The 15,365-nt window shown below is 33.6% G+C and overlaps 3 protein-coding genes and 1 long non-coding RNA gene across 4 annotated transcripts; 2 read left to right on the top strand and 2 right to left on the bottom strand.

Annotated features, from left to right (window-relative positions):
• Nucleotides 1-4,379: 4,379 nt before the first annotated feature.
• LOC105224954 (transmembrane protein 256 homolog) lies at nt 4,380-5,456 on the bottom strand. The gene is made up of 3 exons (XM_011203231.4): nt 5,113-5,456; nt 4,753-5,046; nt 4,380-4,687 (listed from the first exon to the last, which is right to left on the bottom strand). Exons 1-3 carry the CDS (start codon nt 5,206-5,208, stop codon nt 4,544-4,546), a joined length of 534 nt encoding a protein of 177 aa, XP_011201533.2. The 5' UTR covers nt 5,209-5,456; the 3' UTR covers nt 4,380-4,543.
• A 315-nt stretch (nt 5,457-5,771) lies between these two features.
• Nucleotides 5,772-7,188, top strand: LOC105224955 (40S ribosomal protein S2). The gene is made up of 2 exons (XM_011203232.4): nt 5,772-5,931; nt 6,313-7,188. Exon 2 carries the CDS (start codon nt 6,314-6,316, stop codon nt 7,130-7,132), a length of 819 nt encoding a protein of 272 aa, XP_011201534.1. The 5' UTR covers nt 5,772-5,931; nt 6,313; the 3' UTR covers nt 7,133-7,188.
• Nucleotides 7,189-7,977: 789 nt separating this feature from the next.
• Nucleotides 7,978-9,472, bottom strand: LOC125778523 (uncharacterized). The gene is made up of 6 exons (XR_007422768.1): nt 9,315-9,472; nt 8,915-9,075; nt 8,679-8,746; nt 8,450-8,506; nt 8,216-8,267; nt 7,978-8,026 (listed from the first exon to the last, which is right to left on the bottom strand). It is a non-coding gene; the product is annotated as an uncharacterized LOC125778523 (long non-coding RNA).
• Nucleotides 9,473-9,718: 246 nt separating this feature from the next.
• On the top strand, nt 9,719-14,412 carry LOC105224957 (TBC domain-containing protein kinase-like protein). Its single transcript, XM_011203233.4, has 9 exons — nt 9,719-10,158; nt 10,227-10,482; nt 10,547-11,306; nt 11,369-11,524; nt 11,581-11,758; nt 11,824-12,030; nt 12,088-12,359; nt 12,740-13,033; nt 13,093-14,412. Exons 1-9 carry the CDS (start codon nt 9,957-9,959, stop codon nt 13,195-13,197), a joined length of 2,430 nt encoding a protein of 809 aa, XP_011201535.2. The 5' UTR covers nt 9,719-9,956; the 3' UTR covers nt 13,198-14,412.
• Nucleotides 14,413-15,365: the final 953 nt, after the last annotated feature.

The raw sequence follows: 15,365 nt of genomic DNA, 5'->3' as shown, positions 1-15,365 counted from the left end.
GTATATACGACTCATTCCAGTGCATGCTATACTATATTTCTCATATTACCTATGGCATTTAGGTTAAAATTTACATTTTATGAGTCACTCCGGGGGGTTGTGCTGATTTGCGAATGCAAAACAGAAATAGATTGGCACGCGACCGATATTTTCGAATTCACCTCACAGCTACTCTATAGTTGGCAGTGGTGTGCTATAATTGAGATTTCTGCTGCAAATGTCTAGCTGGTAGTGACGAGCGAACTATTATCAGGCTTTTAAGAAAAGGATTCGTATTTATTTGGCTTGAAACTGACAGTGTGAGTACTTAAAAGCAGTATTAATCATTTTTGACAGTTACAAATTATCTAAAAACACTGCAGGTCGTACACGTCGTATACGTAACTTTGTAATGATTTTGTCAGCAAGTAAAAAAATTATGCTCCTTGGCTGTGCAATTGTCGAATTTTAAAGCACAAATTCTTTTTTTTTTTTAATCTTTAAAATCATTTTTTTTTTTAAACTTAAGCTCTAAAAAATCATAGAGCCTTGCTTTTATTCAAGCTTTAGACGTGTAGAATCATAAGCATAATCTGACATTTACATTTCTATAAAGTTTTATACTTAATTAATGATAATCATTATGTATAAACCTCTACATTTCAAATTCAGTTTTATTTTTCTATGCCTCATATTATCCATTATACTTATTTCTGCTTAATCAATCACGTACGACTTTATGTTTCCGTAAGAGAATTATCAGGTTTAGAACCCAGTTTAATGGAAAATAACGGCAAATAAAGTACTAACATAACATTCCAACAGCGCATTATATATCCACGTGCTTATTTGACATCGTGTCCGTCCAATGGCTGCGTTATTAAACACTTTCTAGAAGTGCGCAATAAAGTTGTCAGGTTCATTTCCATTTGGATTATTGGTTTGTTCGTTGCAAAGGCGTCACACAAGTGTAACATCCAAACGAAACCTTGACTATAGCTCCGGATGCTATATACCATATATTTCAGTTCTTTCTCCTCGTTTTACCCCTTTAAAGCACTTTATTTCGGGACACATTGTAAAATGATATTGTTTTTCACATTAGATGCGAGTATATCTACTAGCTATCTCTCAGGTACGTTGAGGAGATTATCAACACAAAGACGAGATGCGAAGTATTGCACATTGTAGCCGCGCACCGTTATGTACAACTTGCGACGTATGTATGTGTACATGTGCTTACGTTGATGTGTGTGTATTTATTTGGCGTAATCACTCGAACCTGGAACGTACTGGCCTATGTAAGTATATATGTCTTTCTCTGGCTTATAATCTTTGTTTTTATTGTTTATACATGTGTACATACGCGTACTTTAATTTTGAGATTTATTTAGTAATTAAATTTAGCATTTGTTTTGTCATTTAAATACTAGGCGGCTGTTACTGCCAACTAGATTTATTTTTATTTATATTTAGTGTACCAAGAGCGGGTTGAAACTATATCTTGGTGTGTGTGTGTGTGTGTGTGGACTTATAACTGTTTATAGCTAAACAAATACACTCAAACATATATGCATTGTCATTTGAATGAAAATATAATATCAAAAGTGAAAATTCTATTGTATTTCACATTAGCTTTCGATATCTTTAAACGGTTTACTTAGTGTGGGGTTTCTAAAAAACATTTATATACATACATATATGTATATATAACAATATTTTATATATTTTTTTTACTTATGTCGATAGTCTATATCGTCTTACTTAACTAAAAAATAAAAATTTTAAATTTGGACACATATTATGGTACCTTTTAACTGTATTTTAAGACTTAGTATTAGTAAAAATATTTATTTGGAAAGGAACTACAGCTGATCTCCGAGAGCTTCGCCCAAAAAAAGACGTTTTGCGGTGACCACTGTTCCTCTGAACTGAATCCTCTGAAATTAAGAAACCAAACAGATTTCGTTAAAGTAATATTAAATCTAGTAATTAATTAAAGAATAAGTAAAATAAATTTTTTTCACAAAACGGCGGTTTCTAAAAAAAAACGATTTTTGACAAAAATTACGGATTTCATTTGTTTATAAAAAATATTTATTGATTAAAAAATGTTTGTATTACTTACTAAAAAAATACATTTAGAAGCTCGTGTTAAAAATTCAAACTAATGGGTTTAGCCGTTTCCAAGTTGGTCACCGGCTTTGAAAACACAATTTTGAGAAAAACGCCTTTAAAGTTTGGAATGCGCTTTACATAGCACTCTGAAACGCCTTTTCAAATTTGAGTGCAACTTCGAAAACATTCACCGGATATGAAATTTTTTGCATGTATTCTTAAAAATATGTAAATTAAGAAAATAATATAAAAAAATCGATTTTTTTTAATTCCAACTGTATATAACCTCCTAATCACAGTGAAGGTCGCAATCAATGCATAGCAGTGGAGAACTTTTTCACCTGAATAACTCGCTTACAATTATTTTTATTTTGGTTTTTTTTTTATTTTTATTTTTTTCATTACCTATGCGTAAGTACATATATTCTCAAAATCTTAAAACAGTAGATTAAAAAAAATTATCAGAAGAGACACCAGGTGTGCTCCTTAACTAACATTCAATTGATACTTCACTATGCAACTATTCTGAGAATATTGGGTTTTGTTTACACACATATTACACTTCGCAGAAAACGCAGCTTATGAACTTAGCTTCAAATATGTATGCACATATGTACATATCTTACGCTTAGAAATTTTATTTAAATATTTTTAATTGCTTCATATGAAATTTAAGCACAACAGTGGCGTACAAAAATGACTTAGTGTTAACTCAACTCATATTTACATACATAACTACCGTATGTCATGTTCATGCATGTGCATGTCGAACCCAAAGCAGTAAATAATGTTGAATTTTGAACCAGTTCTCTGCAACAAACTTCATTTTTTATTTTTCAAATTACGGGGAACCCCATGTCAACGTATTTGGCTGTTGATTAAATAGTAAAATATATTTAAAACTGTTAACCGGTTGTGTTCAAAATTATAGTGCATTTATCAGAATTGATAACAGGAGCAACTTAATAATGTAGTTTAAAATTTAGTCTTACCAGTGTTTGTTGTGGTTGTGGTAGCTACTCTAACCAGCGGTAAAATGTTGTGTTTGAAATTAGTGGTTAATGTCACGCGGAGACTGGTTGATTTATTAGGGTTTAAAGAGTTTTCGTATGCAATGTTTGGGTTTTTACTCCCAGGACATCATTGAGGAGGAAATAATCATTGAAGATTTTGAAAATTTTTCTGGAAATTAAATCGATTGTCTTTTATAGGTGAAATTAAAAAAAAGTTTTTTTTACAAAAGTACACACTCGCTTTGCCTCTTATTAACAAGAAGCTTTAAAAAATTATAAAACAAAATGTTTAACTCTTTTTACTATTTCTACAATTTGTGTTCTTCGTAATTATTTCCTGCTTTCTTTAATAATTAGCTTTCAAACACTACACTGCTTGACAAACTGTCGATATTTTATTCGATAAGTATAATAATCGAGATCAGATCCCAGAGCTGCAATTTAATATAATGTTATGAAGCATTAAAATTGTGTTTTTAATGTTTATACAAACAATTCTTTACTAAAAACTAACTGTACTGTTTCATCTCAAATAGTAAAACGAAAAAAGCTTAATATAAAAAAACTGCCGTATGATTTAATTTTACACGAATTATCATCAATCATTGCAAAAGTTATACATATGTTTTGCAAACTTCAAAAACACAACGCGATTTTTTTTTTTTGTTGGGCTAGTCCTTTATGATGATCTTGTTGGTATCTCCTTCAAAGTTGCCGCCTACTAGAAGTTCTCAGTTCGATACATACATATGCTATCCATATATTAAATCCTCGATTCCTTGCTTAAGCGAATGCTTTTTTTTATTTAAATATGAGTAAAAACACAAATAAATTTAAAAATATTTTCATTTCGTATTTCATTCTATCATTCAAACTTACGTTTTTTCACTAAAACTTATCACCATGGTACACCTGCTCATCACATTAGACCTGTCTCTAATAATTTTCCTCTCAACTCGTTCATTTTTCGTATTTTCCTCCCACAATGCAACAGAATTTTTAGACTACCAAATTTGAATAATGTTCGCCCGCATATTTCTTACACTTACGTCATTATTGCTGGTTTCGTTTTATTGGAAATGTTTACATTGCGAATGTGTTGTGGCCAATTCGACGCGCCTTTATATGAATACGAGTACATTCAATTACTTACGCGCTATCCGTATGTTTTATAGTCAAATATTGTACACATTATTGTTATCTAAGCATGACCATTAAAAATCAATTTTATGGAAATTTTCGATTACGCCAATTTGCAAGCACTTCAAATCATATGACATTCATTCATAACAAAGACTATTTAATTCTGTGATTATTAAATTAAGTATACATGGATATGTGTACATTAGTTGAATTGCAGTTCATATTTGCTTATGTAACACAAAATCGCTTATTTGTTGCTTTCATCCTTCTTCCAGTAAGTTTTCCAATATTTAAAGCAATAACGTTAGCCAGCCGACAATTAAGCAAAATCCGCCATATGGCGCAAAACGGGCATACTGTTTATCACCAGTAAATGCACGATAATAAAGAGTGCCGCTAAATAATATAGTTCCAACCAATAATAGACCACCAGTCTAATTAAAATAATTCGGAATTAGTTTATAAATAAATATTCCTACAATAACTTTTTATTTCTTACCACAGCTGGATATCTAGCCAACGGTACGCTAAGAAGAGCCAATGAGTGGAAGAAATGGAAACGGTTGGCTGTTTCAAAGATTGTTTTCATCTCATCCTTCTCGTGTGTCGGATGCAATTTGTGACTTCCAACTGCCCCGAGAATTACGGCTGAGGCCCCGCTTAAGCCTGCTAAACGCACGAAAAGGTGGTTCCGTCCTGCTAATTTCCATAGTGGAGGAATTACGCTCCCCATAACTTTAGCGGCGACTACTTCAGTTGAAGCTTTCACAGACGGCGCACTAGTGCTCGGAGTCTAAATTAAATTAAAAAATATGAGAAGATTCATACAATTTAAACAAAGAATGAACGATCCACATACCGTTCCGCGGGAAAATAATGATGTGGTGCTGGAAATCACAGCCTTGCTCACGGGATTACCAATGGTAATGTAATGCAAAGTGTCGGTGATTGCCATTTTTGCTAATTCGGTACTTTTGCAAACTTATTATTTTCTCTTTTATAGTTTATTATGTGTATAATATCTTCAGTTGCATTCGTACAATAGCGATTTTTTATGTATATAATGATATTATGAGGGTGAAATAAATATTTTTTAGCAATTTACACAAAATTTTTTATTAATACAACACAAATAAATATACCGGTTTTCGATTATTTTCTTTTGTCATTTGTGTGATAGGTTATTACAGGGCTGCCGATATAACAATAAATACCTTATTTTGTTTTAGGGTGATAAAATTCTTTTTACTTTCAAATTAATTTCTTTCTAATTTTTCAACCCCGAAATTCTAGGTACTTTCACAAACAAACAAACTAATTCGGATACAGGGCATGACATAATGCCAAAAAAAAATTTAATAATATATGGATTGTATATAGTACATAAAAAACAAGATTTTGAGAACATTGCAGAGAAAAATTGTGTAGTGGGAAATGAAATTGTTAATTGACAGTTATGAATTTTGCAATAAGAAATTGTTTTAATTTTGTAATTTTTACAATTATAAATAATAATTATGAAAATGACTTTCGGAACAAACCCTATAAGAGCTCGATACAAAACGAGCGATTAATTTCAATTCGCCGTTTTTATCAAAATGGTTCCTGAAAAAGCGAAATCCGTTGACTCGTTCATTCGGTTTTTTCCCTTCACCGATATTACTTGATTTAACTACAGGTAAGACATAATTTTTTTTTCTTTTGGATTTAATTTTAGTTTTCATTAAAACATAAAATCTTTTGAAAAATCACTCAGTTAATTAATTCAATCCTAAATTAAATCGATGGTTCCTTATCATATGCGTAAAGTGAAAAAAAGTTGTCATATGGAAGCCCACGTGGCTTCATCAAATATTGTTAATAAATTATGTTTATAAAATATTAGTAATCTGTGATGATACAATTTATCTTCCTTTTGCGGTTTCCTCCAGAAAGTTACTTAGCATCTGCTTAGTAACTTAAAGATGGCTTAAAGGTGTCTGATTTCATTTATAGTAGAATCACTCGCAGAACATAACCTCAATTGTGTGACTAATAAAAATATCTATTTGTTTTGCAGAATGGCGGACGCAGCTCCAGCCCGTGGTGGTTTCCGTGGAGGATTTGGTTCTCGTGGTGGCCGTGGAGGTCGTGGACGTGGTCGCGGTCGTGGCCGTGGACGTGGTCGTGGAGGCAAGGAGGACTCCAAGGAATGGGTTCCAGTTACCAAATTGGGTCGCTTAGTGCGTGATGGAAAAATCCACTCATTGGAGGAAATCTATCTTTACTCTTTGCCAATTAAAGAGTTCGAAATCATCGATTTCTTTGTGGGCACAGCTCTCCGTGATGAGGTATTGAAAATCATGCCTGTCCAGAAACAGACCCGTGCCGGTCAACGTACACGTTTCAAGGCTTTTGTTGCTATCGGTGACAACAATGGACACATTGGTCTTGGTGTTAAGTGCAGCAAGGAAGTAGCTACCGCTATCCGTGGTGCTATCATCTTGGCTAAATTATCGGTTGTACCTGTTCGTCGTGGTTACTGGGGTAACAAGATCGGTAAGCCCCACACCGTGCCATGCAAGGTTACTGGCAAGTGTGGTTCCGTATCCGTGCGTTTGATCCCAGCTCCTCGTGGTACTGGTATTGTCTCGGCTCCAGTCCCTAAGAAACTTTTGACAATGGCTGGTATTGAGGATTGTTATACATCAGCTCGTGGTTCAACTGGTACCTTGGGTAACTTTGCCAAGGCCACCTATGCTGCCATCGCCAAGACTTACGCATACTTGACTCCCGATTTGTGGAAGGAAATGCCTTTGGGTGCTACTCCATACCAGGAATTCGCTGACTTCTTGGCTGAGAAGCCTGGAAGTGCTCCTCGCCACCAAGTCGAAGCTTAAATAAATGCTAATGAAGTTCTAATTAAGAACCAATAAATAAATACAAAAAACTCAAAGTATCTTATTTTATTAGTTTAAGGGCAAATTTTTTGGTAAATATAGAACTTTTAATGGACTGCTCAGAAGTAGTAGCTGTAATAACATAAAATAGTTATAGAAGATGTTGCTTAGGTAAAAATCATTGTTTTACTGCAATATATCCTATGGGATATGTTTGAGCAAGCAAAGAATTGCACCAATATTGCGATACTTGTTTTTCTGCCAACTGATACTTATAATGCAACATTTTTACGTCGGACATGATGGTTGCTATATTGCCCATAATGATTTTCAGCCGCATACATTTCAAAATTTTTATATATTAAGTTATGCTTTGCCTTGGGCAACCAGGCAATTAAGAGGGACTAAAAATATGAGAAATGTAATTAATGACCATTTGCATAATACAAACGTCTATGGGAATAGGTTAAGCATTCTCTGGCATATCAACCGACAATAAATACCATGTGACAATGCGTGAACTACGATTTTCCCACCGAAGAAACATCACCTTGATGTTATTGAGGCGGCTGAAAATAACCCTGGAGTAATTTGAAGGAATGATATCGAATTGACAGTCTTTGGATGGAATAATTCGTACCCACGACACAACTTGTTCGGTCAAGCCGCCAGGCCGGTAACTCTCACAATCAATTTGTGAATGTTTTTTGTCGCTACTACAACATATCTGCCCTCTCAGACTTTCGCTATTTTTCAGAACATTTTAATGAAACCTTAATGTTTCATAAGCACTACATCCCGTGTTTTTTCCTATCTCATTCTTAATATTGAAAAGACAAACAAAATTTGTATGTTTATATATTTTATTTAAATTCAACTTTTGAAATCCAAAACCTGAAATTGAAGGAAAACAATTTATTAGCCTTTAATTTATAAATTTTTAAAAAATGTGCTAATAAGTTTCTTTTTAATCAGACAATCCTAGCCATCATAAGCGAACTTCTGGTGGAAACCGCAAAAGGAAAAGCCATGTTTTATCATCATATATAATCTAACACAAACAGTTCATGGTACAACACACACCTTTTATTCATCATTTTTATCTTAGCCGCGGGCCTTCCAAATATGATGGCACCTGAAAAAGGAAAAAACATAAGATTAAGTTTTTGTCGAACATCAAATAAAAAGGAATTATGGAATACTAAGTATCAGACGTCCTAACCGTCATTAGTAAACTTCCGGTGGAAACCGCAAAAGGAAATGCCATGTTTTATCATCATTTACTTTTACAATTACTTCAATTGTTTTAATAATTACCTTTTTCAAAATCCAGAATACGCCATTTTGAGTTCTCGATGATCATATGTGAATGACCTGAAAATATAAAAAATTCGTTTATAAGCATTTTCCAGCTGATAGAGAAAAATAATAGTGTTAATGCAAATCAGTCCTGTTGAGCTTGAGTTGTTATAATCCACAAAAGTTATTCGGAAGCAGAGTTTCATCACAAAAAACTATATGCAAATCTAAATACAAAAGTACTAACCGTTTTCGACTTGTTGTCCTTCCCTGTGTTGCGATACTACGTCAATCCATTACCGTTTTCATGAGTATCTAAAAATATAAAACATATATTTGAAATATCTGCTTTTATGCAACTGAACATAATTTTATTTAATTTTTAAATCAGTAGATATGCATCTCTATCATTATATATCAGAACAGGTCTGTGCAATTTCTCATCAGATAATAAGATCTTCTAAACAAGCGTAATTTGCGTACCATTTTATGCGAGCATTGCATCAGGAGGGATTCATGGAAATCCGTAACACCTTATTAGGTAACTGTGTTGATACATTTTTATTCATTCCAATTTTTTTTAAACAAAAATTCCGTCAGGAAACTTTCATAATGCGTCCTTCAATTCTCGATTTTATCATTTCCTATAAGAGAAAAAATATATAATAATTAATATTTACATAATGAAGTTTTAGTGAATACAAGACTTGAGCACTTTTTCAGCGTTGCCGATTAATCATTTGTCTTGTATTTTGTGTTGCAATTTTCAATGAAAAATACAAAGAAGAATGCGATAAAATACAAAACTCAGTCTCGTCATCTGGTATCATCAACAAAAACTAAACACAAATTTAAATAATTTAGAAAAGAAATATGTAATTACCATAGTCAATTTAGACTCCGAGCGCCACCAATTTTCATTAAGAATTAACACATGTGCACGCGATGAAATTCAAGACGAAAAAGAACGATGTTAATATCGGTGTCGTAGAGCATGCTTCGATCCAAAAGAACGAGTGAAAAACAGCGAGTAAGAAATGCAGCTAACTTACTTCCCTATTTATCTCAACGAGTTTTGGCCTTGCCGTTTTAGGAGAAAAATATAAACAAAGTATTTTTTTAAGTATACCATATTTGTTTTAAAATTTTAAAAATTCGTTTCTTATCCGAATAATTATTCAGCAGAGCGGCTTTTCTGAAAACATGGTCCAATTTTGATTTAATTTGTTTATCTACCTTTTTTTATTGAAATAAAAATTTAACAACACTCTAAAATTGATGTAACACATCTGTTTTCGCTCGGGTATCAGCTGATTAAATAAACAAATACAAAAATTTGCCGCATTCCAATTATTTTTTTCAGCAAATTGTTTTAGCACGGCATTGTAATATATTATATTTATTTTTCGAAAAAATATCAATCTATATAAGGGCGGTGCAGTATTAAATAAAATGTTGTTGCTTTAGTATTGGCAAAATAATACAAGATTTGTTGGTTGAAGGCTGCCTTTTGAGCTCTGATGAGATGCATCAATCATCAAGTAAACCTGAGTCTCGTTTGGCTGCAATCACTTTCTTTGCGAAAACACATCCTGGTGATGTATGTGGTAGCAATGGTTTACCTCTGACGCCAAACTCGATTGCAATATTGGGACGCGCACAAAGACTCAAGGATTTGAAACATCCGCATTTGTGTCAATATTTAGATTTTGTGCGTGGGAAACATGGTACGTATGCACATTACGCCCCCTTCAAATACTTATCAGAAAATACAAGTTTTTTCTTTACTATGCAGAACGTACAATCGTTGTATCTGAATATTTTGGCACCACCTTGCTGGACAAATCACGCGTTGCTTTACTTGATTCTTTGATTGCTCGGATATTTTACCAAATTGTCTGCGCACTTAAAGAGTTAGCAGAGCAAAATTTAGTTGTACATAATTTGGAACCAAAACATATACTCTTAGACGACTGTAATAATGTAAAAATTTTCAACTACGGATTATATCATATGACGAAGTGTGGAGATTATGTGCCCTTTCCCATCGGGTAAGCAATGAGAAAATAAATGCATTTTGATATTTCTTTTTTATACAATTTTATAAATCGACAGAAATGTTCGTTACATGCCACCGGAACGATTCCTTGGTGCGAAAAATAACATAAAAAGCGATATTTGGTCTCTGGGCATGATTGTGGCTGAACTCCTACTTCAGACAACCATTTGGTCTGGCATGAAAATCTCGAATATAACGCGTAAAATACTTTCATTTTTGCAAGTAGGAAATGTGTTTGAAAAAATCGCACGGGAACACAACTGTCTGGAAAGATATGCGCAAATTAACGGAGAATTACGTGCTTTGGTTGAAACTTGCTTAAATGTTGCACCATCAAAACGCCCACTGCCAACGGAACTTTTGTCACATCCATATTTTTCGAAAGATGTCACTACATACGCATATACTGAACCACCCAAATCCAACGTTTTACTACTGCGTTGCCCACTTGAACAGATTTACTACTGGTGGCAATTAGCTGGCGGCGATGTCCAGAGTGAATTGAAAAAAGAAGGCCTCATTCGCAGCGAAGCACCAATATTAGCCATACCACAAATAGTTTGCCTCAATGGCGCAATTGTCGGACCAAAACGCAGTCAGAGCTATCTCATGGACGATCGCGTGGTGCCGCTAAAATTGAATAATCTCTTTGAAAAGCTATGTAATCTACCAGCCATGGCATATTTTCCTCTAATACATTCACCGAAGTTTCCACACAATTTCGGCGCTAGTATGGCGCAATTGCCGCTGGTTATACGTGAAAAAGATATCGAATATCAATTTTATCGTGTGCGTCTTTTCTCGAGATTACTTAAGGTAATCGGTGTAAATATGTGTAGGTAGTGATTGTAGTTACAATTTAAATATTTCCATTATAGGGTTATCCTTATACGAGTGACATGATACGCAAGGAGGCTGCCAAAGATATACCACCATATTTGCGTGGTCCCATTTGGGCTTGTCTGCTTGATGTGATACCGATTGGCAGCTATGAGAAGATCGACAAGTTTACGCCGACCTCCACCGATCGTCAGGTGAGTGTGTCAAAATGTTTAATATTATAAGCTTTAATTGAATTACTTATAAACAGATCGAAGTAGACATACCTCGCTGTCATCAATATGATGAGTTACTATCGTCGCCGGTGGGTCACTGCAAGCTGAAACGGCTTTTAAAAGCCTGGGTGACTGCCCATCCCCAATATGTGTATTGGCAGGGCTTGGATTCACTGACGGCGCCATTTTTATATCTCAACTTTAATAATGAAGGTGACTTCTAGCGCATATTTCATGTAGTTCAATAATCAAAAAGTTATTTTGCTAATCCTCTCTAGAGTTGGCTTTCCTCAGTCTATACAAATTTATACCGAAATATCTTCAGTGGTTTTTCCTTAGAGACAATTCGGCGATTATTAAAGAATATCTGTGCAAATTTTCCCAACTCACAGCATTCCATGAACCAATTTTGGCTAAGCATTTATCCAGCATCAATTTTATACCGGAGTTATTCGCTATACCTTGGTTTCTCACTATGTTTTCACGTAGGTTTTATTTGTCCTCCTATTTTCTTTATTTTTCAATGTTTCTCATCGTTGCAGACGTTTTCCCGCTTCACAAGATTATGCACCTCTGGGACAAGCTCATGCTGGGCGATAGCTCATATCCGCTATTCATCGGCATCTCTATACTAAAACAGCTAAAGAGCACGCTGCTCAGCTCTGGCTTTAACGAATGCATTTTACTCTTTTCCGATTTACCGGATATCGTAATGGAGAATTGTGTCTTAGAATCACAAAAGATGTACGAATGTACACCGAAGAGTGTTTCACATCGCCTGCATGTGCTGCGCGAAGAACCTCTAACTGAATTTGTAAGATGAACACAAAACAGAAAACAGAAATTATACTTACTAATTTTTTGTTGTATTTTTATTATTTTTTTGTTTCGTTTTTTTTTTTTAATTAAAAAATTTTTTAAATTTATTTTTTTATTTATTTTTAATTTTTTTAAAATTCAATTTTTGTTTTTAAATTTTTTTTATTTTATTTTTTTTTTAATAAACATTTTTTTATTTTATTTTTTTTTTTAATAAAATTTTTTTTAATTTTTTTTTTTTTTTAATAATTTTTTTTTTAATAATTTTTTTTTTAATAATTTTTTTTTTTAAATAATTTTTTTTTTTTATTTTATTTTATTTTTTTATTTATTTATTTTTATTTATTTTTATTTTATTTCCTTGTTTTTTTTCAGGATATTACAACCGACGTTACGTTGGCGCACTTGCAAGCCGAGATGTGTCCGCGTATTAGCGCCAAAGACTTCACGAATCTCCTGCATCACGCGCCAAACGACATGTGTGCGCTGGATTTGCGCAGCGCCGTAGAGTATTCACATGTGCACGTGCCACATAGCCTTAATGTGCCATTTGTCGCTGCACAATTGTCAGAACCGCGTCTGGATGCACTAGGCGTGCCGCAATTGGAGGAACTAATGCACGGCCGCATTGTCATATGCATTAGCAATACACACGAACACGCCGTGCAGGTAAGTGCTTTTGAACTTTTCCCTCTAATGTACGGTACTATAGCACGTTTTCCTTTCAGTTCTCAAAATTTTTAGTGGAGTGCGGTGTGTTGCGCGTCTGCATCTTGCATAAAGGCTTCAATATTTTGCACACCATCGAACCGAACATACTGATTTCCAATTAACCAACGTGGCGCTTCTTGAGCCGAAGTGTGGGGTTTGCTCATGGCAGCAACCGTCACATCAATAATTGCATAGAAAGCGTTTATTGTACCCTGTTTGGGGTATATTGAGTTTGTCACGAAGTTTGTGACAACCAGCAACAGTTGGAGACCCTATAAAATGTATATAAAACTGATCAGCGTGACGAGCCGAGTCGATTTAACTTTTTTATCAGTCCTTCCGTCCGTCTGTATATACGCAAATTAACGCCTCATGTCTGGAAATATCGATCTGAAATTTTGCACACGTCTTTTTCACCCCAAGAAATCTTTCATATGTAGCTTTCATATAAACTCAATGATCAAAATCAAGTTCTTGTATGGACAACTTTTTTATTTGGGATGATATTTTCACGAAATTCGGCATGGATTATTTTCAAAGGCAATGATACAATTTCCGAACAAATTATTCAGATCGGATCACTATATCATATAGCTGCCATATAAACTGAATGATCAAAATCAAGTTCTGGAATGGAAAACTCTTTTATTTGAGGCGATGTCTTGATGAAATTTGTCATGATTTATTGTCTAAAGCAATAGTGTAAGCTCCGAAGAAATTGTTCAGATCGGATCATTATATCATATAGCTGTCATACAAACTAAACGATCAAAATAAAGTTCTTGTATAGAAAACTTTTTTGTTTGAAGCAATATCTTCACGAAATTTGACATGGATTATTTTGGCTTGGTATATATAGAAATTGATAATAACTTACTGTCTCCCCATAATAGTATATACTCGGTGGCGGCATGGCAAGCGTGGCGACAGCTTCAACTGAATTGTTGTTCAATAATTTTTATATCTCATTTGACAATTATACATTGATGTCATCACGTTCTGACGCCCGCCAAGCAATTTATGTCTAAGCTTAGTTAACAGGAATAAAGTTCGCTTTTACTGTGGTTATTACTTTTTATTCCTTTATAATATTGTTTAAATATCTTTTGCTAAACGTATACTAAATATATATAAATAATTACATTTATATTAACTAAATAAAAAAATAAAAAAGTTCATTACATCTTACACCTTATATAATATGCGATTACATATCTGCTTTAAACATATAATTATCAAAAATGAAACATTCACTTTTTATACTCTATATCTATATATATATGTATATAATAGCTAAAAGGACATATAAATTTGTATTTACAATTAATTTTTTTGTTGTTTAGTGGAAAAAGCATTTTCTAACGTTCAGTACTTTTGCTTAAAACATAGTGGGCATTTACTACAAAATAGTAACTACTATTCCACATTAAACCAACGAATTATACACACACACACACATCTACAGATAATCGTTGGCAGTTGGTCTATAAAATGCGTTTTCCTCCGGTACTTCTTCGCTATTCTACATTTGTTGTGAACAAGAGATATGCTACATTCAAGCACAGCTGAGCAGTTGCAGTCTAATGATGCTTACAAGCTGGTGCTCAGCTTCTTCAGGCTGTGGGTAGTATAAGTTTAGGGATGCTTCAGTCGTTTTGGCATTTATATATGTACGCTGAGTTGTGTTTGTGGGCCGAGTCGAGCACTACTTTTCGAGTTTTTGGTCTACAGTTTTTGCTTATGTTTGTAGTCGAGAAGTGTTTTCAAATGTATGGTATGTTTATGGCAAGCTTGCTGAGACCACAAATAAATTTTTATAAATTTTTCATATAAGCAACTTCGGGTGTACAGTACATTAGGATACTGGAAAAAAGTCTCAACCTCTTTTTAAAAAACTTGTGAGCACTTTAATTATTCCTAAAAAGTTGACGAAGTTGTATTTCATCACTGTAGGCATCAAATCTGATGTTTCATTGTTACCTTTTTATTTGTGGTCTCCAAAGGATTAGAGGTTATGTTTGTATGTATGCTCTTATATATTTAAAGTTTTGTTTTCTATGACGTTTATGCTGTGTTTTAAGCGATTACGGTACATTGCATTTCATTTTGGCACCAAATTGTTCATTTCACTACTCTCTCTAAACATAAATAACTCTCTGCGTCATTTCATACATGTACATACATACATATGTAATTTGTGTACTTTAATCTTTGATTTTCCTATCTTCACATTTGCAGCTGTCATTTCATTATATATGTTTTTAATTAATTATTAATTTTATATGTGGGT

The sequence above is a fragment of the Bactrocera dorsalis genome, chromosome 4 (assembly GCF_023373825.1).
Source record: "Bactrocera dorsalis isolate Fly_Bdor chromosome 4, ASM2337382v1, whole genome shotgun sequence".
Taxonomy (NCBI): Eukaryota; Metazoa; Arthropoda; class Insecta; order Diptera; family Tephritidae; genus Bactrocera; species Bactrocera dorsalis.
The sequence above is the reverse complement of the archived record's forward strand: the minus strand, read 5'-3'. Positions and strand labels throughout refer to the sequence as shown.

Bases quoted from the DNA above. Each gene is read 5' to 3' on its own strand.
- LOC105224954 (XM_011203231.4), bottom strand. From the start codon at position 5,208: ATGGCAATCACCGACACTTTGCATTACATTACCATTGGTAATCCCGTG. The intron at 5,047-5,112 runs GTATGTGGATCG...AATTTAATTTAG, and splicing joins CATTATTTTCCCGCGGAACG to ACTCCGAGCACTAGTGCGCC. The intron at 4,688-4,752 runs GTAAGAAATAAA...TATTTTAATTAG, and splicing joins TGGCTAGATATCCAGCTGTG to ACTGGTGGTCTATTATTGGT.
- LOC105224955 (XM_011203232.4), top strand. From the start codon at position 6,314: ATGGCGGACGCAGCTCCAGCCCGTGGTGGTTTCCGTGGAGGATTTGGT.
- LOC105224957 (XM_011203233.4), top strand. From the start codon at position 9,957: ATGCATCAATCATCAAGTAAACCTGAGTCTCGTTTGGCTGCAATCACT. The intron at 10,159-10,226 runs GTACGTATGCAC...TTTACTATGCAG, and splicing joins TTTTGTGCGTGGGAAACATG to AACGTACAATCGTTGTATCT. The intron at 10,483-10,546 runs GTAAGCAATGAG...ATAAATCGACAG, and splicing joins TATGTGCCCTTTCCCATCGG to AAATGTTCGTTACATGCCAC.